The sequence below is a fragment of the Podarcis bocagei genome (genome assembly GCF_964188305.1).
Source record: "Podarcis bocagei genome assembly, chromosome: 13".
NCBI classification, from domain to species: Eukaryota; Metazoa; Chordata; class Lepidosauria; order Squamata; family Lacertidae; genus Podarcis; species Podarcis bocagei.
Window position 1 is genome coordinate 56770722 of NC_138138.1, and position 12382 is coordinate 56783103.

General features: G+C 49.8%; 1 protein-coding gene across 1 annotated transcript in view; it reads right to left on the reverse strand.

Moving 5' to 3' along the window:
- MINK1 (misshapen like kinase 1) overlaps window positions 1–12382 on the reverse strand; it is a 59155-nt gene that overhangs the window by 1753 nt on the left and 45020 nt on the right. Inside the window, exons 22-30 of the mRNA XM_081165709.1 lie at window positions 11407–11529; window positions 8156–8302; window positions 5438–5549; window positions 4502–4660; window positions 4258–4401; window positions 2272–2406; window positions 1760–1860; window positions 1188–1337; window positions 935–1094 (exon numbers count right to left, since the gene is read on the reverse strand). Coding sequence (XP_081021835.1) covers window positions 935–1094; window positions 1188–1337; window positions 1760–1860; window positions 2272–2406; window positions 4258–4401; window positions 4502–4660; window positions 5438–5549; window positions 8156–8302; window positions 11407–11529 — 1231 coding nt within the window. The remainder of the gene's footprint in view (window positions 1–934; window positions 1095–1187; window positions 1338–1759; window positions 1861–2271; window positions 2407–4257; window positions 4402–4501; window positions 4661–5437; window positions 5550–8155; window positions 8303–11406; window positions 11530–12382) is intronic.

Consider the following 12382-nt stretch of genomic DNA (forward strand, 5'->3'; position numbering starts at 1 on the left):
TACTGAAACACACTCTGCATGGGCCTGCCCTTGAAGACAGCTCAGAAACACACCAGTCACCTTACTGCTTTTATATACAGTGGCTGCTCGGGTTGCAAACGTGAAAGGGTGCGGGAGGCAACCCGCAGGGCCGCATCTGTTTGCAACCCGCAGCGTCGCGTCTGCGCGGGTTGCGATTCAGTACATACGCAAAGCACGATTTAGCGCTTCTGCACATGCGCGAGTGCTGAAACCCGGAAGTAACCCGTTCCACTACTTCTGGGTTTGGCGTGTCCGTAACCCGAAAATGCGCAGCCTGAAGCGCCTGTAACCCGAGGTATGACTGTACTGTATTGATCTACTGCCCAGATTCGTCTTTCACATCAGGGAAAAAACTAAGCATGAGGGGAAAAATTGTGACAGTAAGAGCTGTTTGACAATGGATCAAAGGCCTTTGGGAGTTTGGGGACTCCCGTTACCTTGAAGTTTTTAAAGCAGAGGCTGGATTACTATCTGTCAAGAATGCTTCAGATGCCGTTCTTTAATAATAATAATAAATTTTATTTATACCCCGCCCTCCCCAGCCAAGACCGGGCTCAGGGCGGCTAACACCAGGCATAAAAACAATTGATTAAAATACAAGTTAAAAACAAGATTAAAACACAACATTAAAATGCAGCCTCATTTCAGTAGAAACTCAAATCAAAAACTTTTTGGGGATGAAAATGTCAAATCTTCACCAAGCTGGACAAGATGACTCTGGGAGTCCCCTTCCAGTGCTACAATCCCATGGTTCTGTGAGGCTGCTGCTGGAGACTGACTTTGGGACATTCGGCAAGGAAAGGGGCCCCACACCGCACAGCGCTGCAACACTCCCCCTGTTGCATCGCAGCACCCTCAGCATCTAGACTGCAGGCCTCCCCACCCTGAGCGCCCCCTGCTGCTCCAGGCTTACCGACAGAGGTGGGCATCTCCCCCCACTGCAGCACGACGTCCTTGATGATGCGCCCGTAGGTGTTGACGTAGACGCCCTCGTCCTCGTAGCAGAGGAGCATCTCCATCCCTTCGGTGTTGGTCAGGAAGATGATGGCATGGGGGGTGACCTGCGACTGGATCTGGGGCGGCAGGAGGAGAAGGGAGGCTTAAGTGAGGCCCACCCGCCAACCCCCACAGCCTGCTCCCCTCTTCCGCCCGCTGGCCAGGCTTACATGTACTGGTATATAGATGTCGTAGTTGTTTCCTGAGTCCACGTCAATGGCGTGGAAGCCGGCGCAGGATCCGTAGATCACTTTGAGGCGCTGGCCCTCCTCCACCGTCAGCTCCACCAGCAGCGGCCGGTGAGGCAAGTCAGCAAAAGACTGGAAGACAAAGCAGGGGGAGGCAGGAAGGGTGTTGCGTGGGGGGGGGGGGTTCTGGCCACGAGGAGTCACCCAGGACCCCTTCCAACGCCACAATCCTATGACCTCGGAAGGGGGTGGATGCCACACCTGTTAGGGGTTCTTCAGCAGTCACCCCTTCACTGCACCCGGGGGCTGGGCTAGAGGGCCCCTGGGTGCCCCTTCCAACTCAGACGCTCTCCTCCCAGTCACCAAATCAGCCCCCTCTCCCCTGATCCTTCCAGCCAAGCCACACTTTTGTGAGGCTCCCGCTGCCATCAAAACCCGCTCCCCACGGTGAAAATCAGGGGCCCTGCCGTGCAGATTTCAGGGTGTCCTGCAGAGCCCCAAAGGCTCCCTTCTCCCCCAGGGACCCCCCCCCCCGATTCCAGCCTCCCCAGTACCTTGAAGGCCATGAATTTGTGGTAGGGCTTGGGTGCCCAGGCATAGACTTCCACTGAGTTCTTGAGTGCAATGACCAGGAACTTGATCCGCTCGTATTTCACTGAGGGAAAGAACCAGGAAGGGGGGGGGGAATGTTAGGGCTGGACCCCACACCTTCCTTTCATAATCTGTGGCAGTTCCAGGCTCAAGGGCCTCCCCCTGCTGGTTTCAAGAAAGAGAGAGCGAGCTTGGCCGTGAGAGACGGATCGTTGGGACTGAGGAACTCCCTGCCACTGGATCCCAGTAACTGGGAATTGCAGGAGGGGAGAGTGTTGCTCTTCTGATTGGATCCTGCACCTGGGCTACTCATTGAGGCATCAACATTACCGTAATTGGTGGGTTTGGCCAAATTTAATTCTTCCTGGGGCAGGTGGTTTCTGGGCTGAATTGTCAACTTGTCTGCCCCCTGGGATGGGGTGTGGTGGGGTCTCCTGGCCCCGACCGCTCAGCCCGGGACCCGCACCCCACTTACCCACGCGGTAGTGGACACAGCCCTCCATGTCCCCCACGGTGGTCCAGCCTTGCTTCTTCTCCACTTCGGGGTCGTTGTGCAAAATTTTGTTCCGCAGCCAGGAGAGGTAGTAGACGCGAAGCTTGTTCCTCTTCCCTAAGGGGGGGGGGCGGGGAGAGAGAGAGAACCAAGGATCCTTTATTCACAGGTCAGGGGAGAAAAAAGGGGGACAGGGTGTCGGGGTGTGTGTGGTTTCCTGCAGGACGTGTGTGTGCAAGAGATTCCTACAATTCAAGAGCCCTCTCCTTGGGCAGGGCAGGGCTTCCGTGTCAAGGCGCTCGGCAGCCGAAGGGAGACCCACGGCAAAGAGTCAAGTCGTTATCGCCAAAGTTAACACTGACGAGCCGCTTCCACAGCTCTTTCCCAAGTCCGGAAGCTATAGAGTAAAAAGGTAAAGGGACCCCTGACCATTAGGTCCAGTCGTGGCCGACTCTGGGGTTGCGGCACTCATCTCGCTTTACTGGCCAAGGCAGCCGGCGTACGGCTTCCGGGTCATGTGGCCAGCATGACTAAGCCGCTTCTGGCAAACCAGAGCAGCACACAGAAACGCCATTTACCTTTTCGTCGGAGCGATACCTATTTATCTACTTGCATTTTGAGGTGCTTTTGAACTGCTAGGTGGGCAGGAGCAGGGACTGAGCAACGGGAGCTCACCCTGTCGCGGGGATTCGAACCGCCGACCTTCTGATCAGCAAGACCTAGACTCTGTGGTTTAACCCACAGCGCCACCCGCATCCCTCAAGAACTATAGAGCTATAGAGTAGTTGCCACCATAAAATGCATTTCCCTGCAACACACGCAGCCAGAAACTGCGCCTGCGTGGAAACGTCCTCTGCTCCTCCCTTTTCAATCCCCTCCTGGTTCCGGGAGACAGCAAGGAAGGAACGGGGGGGGGGGAGCCCCTAGGCCCTTTCCTTTCAGGGCCTGCCTGTTTCCACCCCATGCTGTGCCCCCCCTCCAGCTCTGAAGCTTCTCCTGCCTCCAACTCCTGCCTGCTGGCCGGGGCAGCTCCCCACAAATCGCTGGCCCCCTCTCCCCAGTCAGACTCCAGCCCCCTTTCCCCTGGGGTGCACCCTCCGCAGCGTCCCACCAGCCTCTGACATCCTGTGGCCCCTGTAGGAGTGCAAATATCCAGAGCGTGGGGGTCAGGTGGGATTACTATGAGGAATTATAAAATATGAAGCAAGCCACTGTGTCCGCAATGAACACATTGCATTGACTGGGTTTGATTCATTGACAATAATTTCTGATCAAATCCCATAAGCCTCTGCCTCTCTGTCCTATTTCTCTGCCTGACAGGCATGTAGAAGCATTCTAAACACAGGCCAGTTGCTTCATCAGGCATCCTGGGTCATAAAGTTAGCTTTGATGTAGCTATTGTAGCTTGATAATCTTTAGATAGATCTTAACGGCTAGGAAGAGAGTTCACAAGGAGATGGTAAATTCTCTTTCCTTGTCATCCTTCCGTCCTCTCCTGTTTACTCCTTTTATGACCTCCAGAGTTTCCTAAAAGCATTCCTCTTCTCTTCCTCTTTCATTTATTCTGAACTACATATGCATGCTCAGAGTAGTCTTTGTAGTTAAAAGAATTTCTTCTGATCTGACTTTGTCCCCACATTTTTGAAATGCTCAGAGGAAATCTGATTGGTTCTTACAGACACCGTGTAAAAGTTCTTTTGTGAATAAAACGACCTGGGCCAGGGGGTGGAGAGGAATTATTATTATTATTGGCACCCCTCCCAGAGTCTTGCTGGCCAAGCCTTGTGTGTATTCTATTAATCAGAGTCCAATCCTTCCTTGTTTTGGGAACGCTACAAGCCCCCTCTCCCTCTGGGACTCCAGGCTTCTTCTCCCTGAACCTTGCTGTGTGTCCATATCAAGAAGTACAGGGCTGTGGGGGGACTTATGGGGAGGCCCTAGGGGGCCAAGGCCGGTCCCACTCCTCACCCGAGATGGTGGTCAGGAGGTTGAGCCCTTCCAGGACATCCATCTGCTGGAAGCGGCGCCGGTTGATGAGGGTGTAGACCTTGCCTTGCCCACTCCGGTCCAGGAGCATCAGCCCGTTCTCGGTCCCCACCAGCAAGTTGACCCCTAGAGCGTGGGCAGCAAGGCAGAGGGTGAGGGAGAGGCCGGGGGGTGGTGGGGAGGGGCAGCCGTGCCCTGGCCCACCCAAGGGTCCCTGCCTCCTCACCCCAGAGGGCGGCACACAGGATCTCCGAGTTGAAGCGCTTCTTGTACTTGCGGATCTCGGGGGTGTCGCTGTGGGGCCGCGTGTTGGTGGGGTTCACGTTGACCACAGAGCCCTTCCGCGCCTCCAGCTGCAGCTGCTCCAGCCGCCCCGGGTCAAACGCTTTGCGGGTGGAAAGAGAGAGAAACCACACAGGTCAAGCCTTCCTAGCTTGCTCCGGGGGTGGGGGAGTGGGAGGGGGGAGCTGAGCTGCCTGAGGGTCTCCTTCGCTGGAAGGCGGCAGCCTCTTCTCAAGAGAGTCTTGACGGCTGTCCGTCATGGATTCTTGAGCTGCGCTTTCTGCTCTGCAGCGGGTTGGGCTAGATGACCCCTGGGGTGCCTTCCAGCTCTACGATTCTATGTGAGGACTTGCATAAGCTTCCTGCCCTACCTGGAGATGCTACCTTTGGGGACTGAATTTGGGACCTTCCATAAATGGATTTTGTTACCAAATGATTAAAAAACGCTATATGCACTTTGGTCTTCTCGTACCATAAATATGCATGCCATCCAACTCTGTTGCCATGACCCTCAAGGTCCAAAATATCTGTATTTTTTAAAGTTATCCACTCCTGCAGCCTGCAGGGACAGGACGCTTCATAATATAATTTCAAATCCGGCAGGGAAAATCCACCTCTTTCTTTTGTATCTATAGTAATTTATACTTAACGCTTGGTTCCTTCCCCTGCCAGGTAAATCTAGAAACATCTTTTTGCCATTGTCTGAAGTGTCCCGCTCCACTGACTATGGGCATTGTTTGAAATAAAAATTTCTGGGCCCGCGACACGAATCTGTCTGTTTTTGTAACGACAAGTCTGTGCAGCACAGGCTCTCGTGCAGGAGAAAGCAGGCCAAGGGACACCCCTCCCCTCCCCATCTCCCCTCCCTGCAAGGTCTCACCAGTGATGGGGATGGTGTCGCCCCCTCCAGGCGAGCTGTGGTAGATGCCCAAGTCCACAAACATCGTGAAGGAGCTCTTTCCGGGAGCCTTGACCAGCCCCCTTGACTGGTACTGCAATTGAGGGGGGAGAGGGGCGTAGTGAGAGAGAGACAGAAGCAGGTTAGGGGACGATATCCAATGCCTGGAGGAAGGAGGGCTACAATGCCAGGTCCCTGCACTGCCCCAAGAAGCCCAAACGCCCAAGGACCGTGCATGGTTTATTTAATTTGCTTTAACTCCCTGTACTTTCCTTCCCTGCCCGCTTAGGATAAAAGGCTAGAGTTTGTAGAATCTCACATTTTATTACAACTACTACCTACGTTTCAAAAAACTAGCTACAAGCCGTTTCTGATTTTGCACAAACCCGATTTGGAACAATTGCCATGAGAATCCCATGAATTGTAAAATCTTGCATTGAACATTTTTTTTTAAAAAAAACCCACAACCGCCACCATCTCTTTCTGCTTAAGTCCTGTTTGGAAGGGCTCATGCAGCAATGGCCAGCAAACCCAGTGGCTTTAAAAGAGGACGGGACAGATTCATGGAGGAGGTGAAGGTAAGAGGTAAAGAACCCCTGGATGGTTAAGTCTAGTCAAAGGTGACTCGGGTTGCGGCGCTCATCTTGCTTTCAGGCCGTGGGAGCTGGCGATTGTCCACAAACAGCTTTCAGCATCATGTGGCCAGCAGGACTAAATCGCTTCTGGCGGAATGGGACACTGTGACAGAAGCCAGAGTGCATGGAAACGCTGTTTACCTTCCCGCCGGAGCGGTACCTATTTATCTACTTGCGCTTGGTGTGCTTTCGAACTGCTAGGTTGGCAGGAGCAGGGACTGAGCAACGGGAGCTCACCCCGTCGTGGGGATTCGAACCGCCAACCTTCTGATCGGCAAACCCAAGAGGCTCAGTGGTTTAGAGTAAAGCGCCACCTGAGCTATTGATGACAAGCTAGGGTGGTTCTGCCCTGCCCTCCGCAGTGGGAGGTAGCAATTCTTCTGCATCCCTGGAAACGGCAGGAGGCGAGAGATGCTTTTGTGCTTGTTGGTTTCCCATGGGGGCATCTGTTTGGGAAAAGGATGCTCATCCAGCAAGGCTCTCCTTCGGTTCATAAGGGCTGGTGATGTCGAGACAGAGGACAGATTCTGCTCCCGGAGACCTTCCGCCCAAGCTACCCTCACCTGCTCGCTAAGAGCAAAGAAAAAAGCGCACCAAGAACTCTGGCCAATACAGTGGTACCTTGGGTTATATACGCTTCAGGTTACAGACTCCGCTAACCCAGAAATATTACCTTGGTTTAAGAACTTTGCTTCAGGATGAGAACAGAAATCGTGCAGCGGCAGCAGGATGCCCTATTAGCTAAAGTGGTGCTTCAGGTTAAGAACACTTTCAGGTTAAGAACGGACCTCTGGAACGAATTAAGTACTTAACCCGAGGTACCACTGTATAAGTTTCAATAGTGGGAGGGGTCCCTACTCGCAAATCAATAGTCAATTGTAACAAAAACTAATCCATTCAAAAGTATGTATTCTGACAAGGATTCCAAACTCAAATAGAGAGAATTATGGTGTTATACATATTCTTATGAGTTTGAGTTTGTAATCTCTATTTGAGTTTGTAATCCTTGACAGAATACATACTTTTGAATGGATTTAGTTTTTGTTACAATTGACTATTGATTTGCGAGTAGGGACCACCCCCACTATTGAAACTTATATTGGCCAGAGTTTTTGGTGTGCTTTTTTCTTGCTATTTAATAACATGAACTCCAACTTATTTAACGCTAAGAGCAAAGGGCTGCAACTCCACCCCCCAAAGGCACTGCGGAGCAGCCCAAATGCCCCACGGCACCAAACCTCGGGCAGGCGATGGCTGCTCCCCCTCACTCAGATGCAGAGGGCTGGAGCAAAGGAGGAGGAATGTGGCCACGGCCCTACGAGGAGGAGTCACTGCAGGCCAAAGGAGAAAGGAAGTGGGAGGCCTGGAGCAAGCCTTCCTCCCTCTTTTTAAATTGCATTCTAAATTAGTTTCCCCCCCTATTATGTTTTCACTGTAATTTTATTGGTGTTAGCCGCCCTGAGCCCGGCTCTGGCCGGGGAGGGCGGGGTATAAATAAAATTTATTATTACAGTGGTGCCTCGCAAGACGAAATTAATTCGTTCCGCAAGTTTTTTCTTCTTGCGAGTTTTTCGTCTTGCGAAGCACGGTTTCCCATAGGAATGCATTGAAAATCAATCAATGCGTTCCTATGGAGACCGTCCGGGGACAGAGGGGAAGCGCCGCGCGCCTTCCCCTCTGTCCCCTCTTTTGAAGCAAGGGGCGGAGGGGAGAAGATCGCTTCTCCCTGTTGCCGCCCCTTGGTTCAAAAGAGGGGACAGAGGGGAAGGCGCGCGCGCGCCTTCCCCTCTGTCCCCGGAGATTGCGAGGCTGGCAACGGGGAGAAGCAATCTTCTCCCCGCCGCCCCTTGCTTCAAAAGAGGTCCGGGGACAGCGGGGAAGATGTGCTGCGCTTCCCCGCTATCCCCAGAGCTTGCGGGGCAAGCTTCGTTTTGCGAAGCAAGCCCATAGGGAAATGCGTCTTGCGAAGCGGCTAAGAAAACGAAAAACTCCTTCGTCTAGCGAGTTTTTCGTCTTCCGAGGCGTTCATCTTGCAGGGCACCACTGTATTCTTCCCCAAACTCACGTCGGTGGCTGTGTCCTTAGCCGGCGAGGAGGAACCGTTGCTGCTGCTCTTGGCCTCGGTGGGCGAGTGGCTGGGCTGGACCACGTCTGGCAGGTTGGTGTAGCCGTTGCTGTCGCTGTGCAGGAGGCCCCGCTCCTCCTCGGGGGTCTGCGAGAGGGAGGGGAAGAGGGGTGTCAAGACAGCGGGGATGGAGACATGGAGCCCTTCAGCGCCATCGGTGGTGGGGTCTTGCAGCCCCTGCGGTGCTCAGAGTACGACACACACACACACACAGGCTTGATAGGTTCAGAGTTTGGTGTCTTGTTTGGAGTGCCGAGCCTCCTGCAACCCCCCCCCCCTTAAATCATCCTCACCATCACCCAGCAAGCTTCTTTTTTTAATATAAAATATTTATTAAAATTTTACAAACATAGGTTCAAAGAACCAAGAAAACTATACCAAAGATTACACATAAACACAAATTTCACAAAAAAGAAAAAAGATAACAAGAAAAACACCAAAAGGAGGACCTAAAAAAGGAAAAGGAAAATACAAAATACAAAAAACAGATGGCTGAAAAAAGGAAAAAAAAGAGGAAAAAAATTTTAAAAGAAAAAAATCCATTTTTCAATATCTTTAGGCTCATTTACTTATTTCCTTGACCTCCTCACACCTCCCCTTTTTGTATTCCCGTTTACAAAATCCTTTCAGCAAATCCTTACCCTCTTTCGTTTATCTTTGCTCTGTATCTTAACCTATTATAACTATATATTTCCATCCATATAACGATCTATAATTTGCATATTCTTATTAACCTTATTACCAAAACCACTTATTTCCATTCCAACATCATTTTAACATTCATTAATTTTACAGTATTTCTGCAAATAGTCTTTAAATTTCTTCCAATCTTCTTCCACCGACTCTTCTCCCTGGTCTCGGATTCTGGCAGTCATTTCCGCCAGTTCCATATAGTCCATCATCTGCCACTCTTCCAGGGTGGGTAGATCTTGTGTCTTCCAATACTTTGCGATAAGTATTCTTGCTGCTGTTGTAGCATACATAAAGAATGTTCTGTCTTTCTTTGGCACCAATTGGCCGACTATGCCCAGGAGAAAGGCCTCTGGTTTCTTCAAGAAGGTATATTTAAATACCTTTTTCATCACCCAGCAAGCTTCTAAGCCCCCACGGTGGTGGTGACCAGCTGCGGACACCACCCCTTTGCCCTGGCTTTTGACACTTGAGGCGTGACGGTTCGGGACCCATCTCATTCTTACGGCCTCAAGCTGTTTTAAATATTGTGCCAGAGATTATTCATGCATGCTACGACTGCCGCCAGAATCTTAGTAGCCCAAAAATGGAAAACTCAGGAAATACCAACATTAGTGGAGTGGCAGACAAAAATGGTCAAATACACTGAATTAGCAAAACTGACCACAGGATCCGTAACCAAGAGGAAACTAAGTTCAGACGTGAGTGGAGTAAATTTGTGGAGTATATATGCAATATAGAAGTTTAAAGACTGTAGTAGGATTAAAATAAATCTTATGATGTGAATAGGATGTTATTAAGAATCTGCGGAAAATGAAAGGTTAATATGAAAACCTGTTGAAGGGAGGAAGTCTATGCTTGACAGAGCATTGAGGAAATAAGTGTACATAGGAGTGTAGAACTTCAGTGTATTTATTTTGTTTTGTTTGTGTTAAAGAAAACTCAATAAAAAGCATTAAATATATATATATATTGTGCTTTAACGCATCACCCTTGCCCTGGGGCCTTAGGGCATGTCACAAATGAATAAATATAAAAGCCTCAGGAGGTGGCATTCCTTCCTCTGGCTCCGAGGGCTGGACTAGATGGCCCTTGGAGTACATGGAATTGGCAGAAATGACTGGCAGAATCCGAGACAAGGGAGAAGAGGCGGTGGAAGAAGATTGGAAAAAATTTAAAGACTATCTACAGAAATACTGTAAAATTAATGAATGTTAAAGGGATGTTGGATTGAAAACAAGTGGTGTTGGTAAAAAGATTAATAAGAATATGTAAATATGGATTGATAATGATGGAAAATGTATTTTTAATACAGGTTAAGATGTTGAGTAAGGGTTAGTGATAGAGGGTAAGGATTTGCTGAACTAAATATTTCAACTGGAATACAAAAAGGGAGGTGTGAGGAGGTCAAGAAACTAGTGATTGAAAGATAAGATAAGGAAATACTAATCTTTTTTACTCTTTTGCTCTTTTTTCTGTTATTATGTTAACTCTTTTTATTGTGTATTTTGTATGTGTTTTGTTTTGTGATTTTTCTAATTTTGTTATTTCTATTGGCTTTTGTATTTTATGTTTAAATTTTGAATTTATTGTTTTTTTGTGAAACTTTAATAAATAGCATTAAAAAAAAAAGATGGCCCTTGGAGTCCCTTCCAGTGCTTTCTTCCTAAAAAAAAATGTTTAGGTGTACTCTCCTTTTCCTACTCATACTGCCCCTCAACGAGGCCAAACTTAAGATTCCCAAAATGTTTAGGGGTATGCGTCCCCCTGCGTCCCCCCAGGAAAAAAGCACTGGTCCCCTTCCAGCTCTACAATTCCATGAGCTCAGAAGGCGGTGGACTCTCTTCATTGGCAGTTTTTAAGCAGAGGTTGGATGGCTGTCTGTCATGGATGCTTCAACTGAGATTCCAGCATTGCAAGGGGCGGGCTTGTCAGGAGTTCAGCCTACACACGAGTAGGACACTGGCAGAGACACCTGCCCGACTGGCATGTTCTCTCCCTCCTGGTCGATCGTTCGGGAGCTTCAAAAGCTTTCTTCTGCCCAAACATCACAGCGACCGATGCCAACAGACATCGGCACACTCAGGGATCCGCAGAGTTTGCCCAGTTTGCATAACAGACCTCAGCAACTCAGCATTTTGGCTAATCTACTTTATTTACATATAAACCCACACGGAGCACTGCAACATGGCTCCCTCTCTAGCATCAGACAGCAAAGAGAAAAAGGACAAAGGACAATAGTCCCACTTCACGGAACACAGGAACACAAACATCTTTTTTTCGTCACTTCCCACTTGGTGGAGTCAAAACATATGTGAAGGACAACAATCCCGTGACTGCAATCACGGAGCAGGAATTCTAACAGGGCTAGATGATTTTAGGACTTTTGTACCCCCAGGAAGCAGTTCCTGCACCTCCCAGCCGCAAGGGGGAGAGGTCAGGGGAGGGGTCATCCCTCCACACACACAAACAGGACGGAGGCTGCAAAGCGTGATTCTCACCCGCTGCACCAGCATGGTGCCCTCGCCATAGGAGCTCTCTGAACCGCCACTGCCGCCTGTCAGATCCTCCACATCATGAACCACCATGGTGCTCACAGAGTCCGTGTCGCCGTCTCTGCAACAGGGAGGGAGAGGTCAGAAGACACACGGAAGCGGTCCGAGGGGGACAGAGGCCACGTTAACCCTGCCTCCTCCCCCCCCCCCGCCCAGAGACCATAAAGTCTGGAAGGAGGCCCAACTAGAAAGGGGAAGAGGACAAAGGAAAGTTGCCCCCCCCCCCAATAACACTAGAACCTGTGAGGGTTCAGTGAAGCTGAATATAAAAAGGGGGAAAAGTCCTTCACACTGAACAGATTCAAACTATGGACTCCCTGCTGCAGGAGGCAGTGAGGACCAACAACTCGGACACATCAGACTGATTCATGGAGGAGATAATAATAATAATAATAGTAATAATAATAATAATAATAATAATAATAATAATAATAATATTTTATTTATATCCTGCTCAGGGCGGCTAACAAAATTTAAAACACTTTAAAACACTTAATTATAAAAGCAGCATAAAATACAGTATAAAAACATGAATAACAGTAAAATTCAAAAATCAATTAGATAATCCCCAGGGCTAGCTGGCTGAATTGGTCCTACTTGGGCCAGCGAGGAGCCCAGGGGAGAATTAGCTGTGGGGTCTCAGAGGGGGAATCTTCATAAAAGGGGAGAGGGAGGGAAGGAAGGGGAATAAAAGATCAGGCTGAATTCAAATTGAAAGCCAGGCGGAATAGCTCTGTCTTACAGGCCTGGCAGAAGGAGGTTAAATCCTGCAGGGCCCTGGTCTCCTGGGACAGAGCATTCCACCAGGTCGGAGCCACCACTGAGAAGGCCCTGGCCCTGGTGGAGGATAGTCTGACTTCCTTAGGGCCCGGGACCTCTAAACTATGGTTCTTCATGGACCTTGAGGTCCTCGGCTCTACTT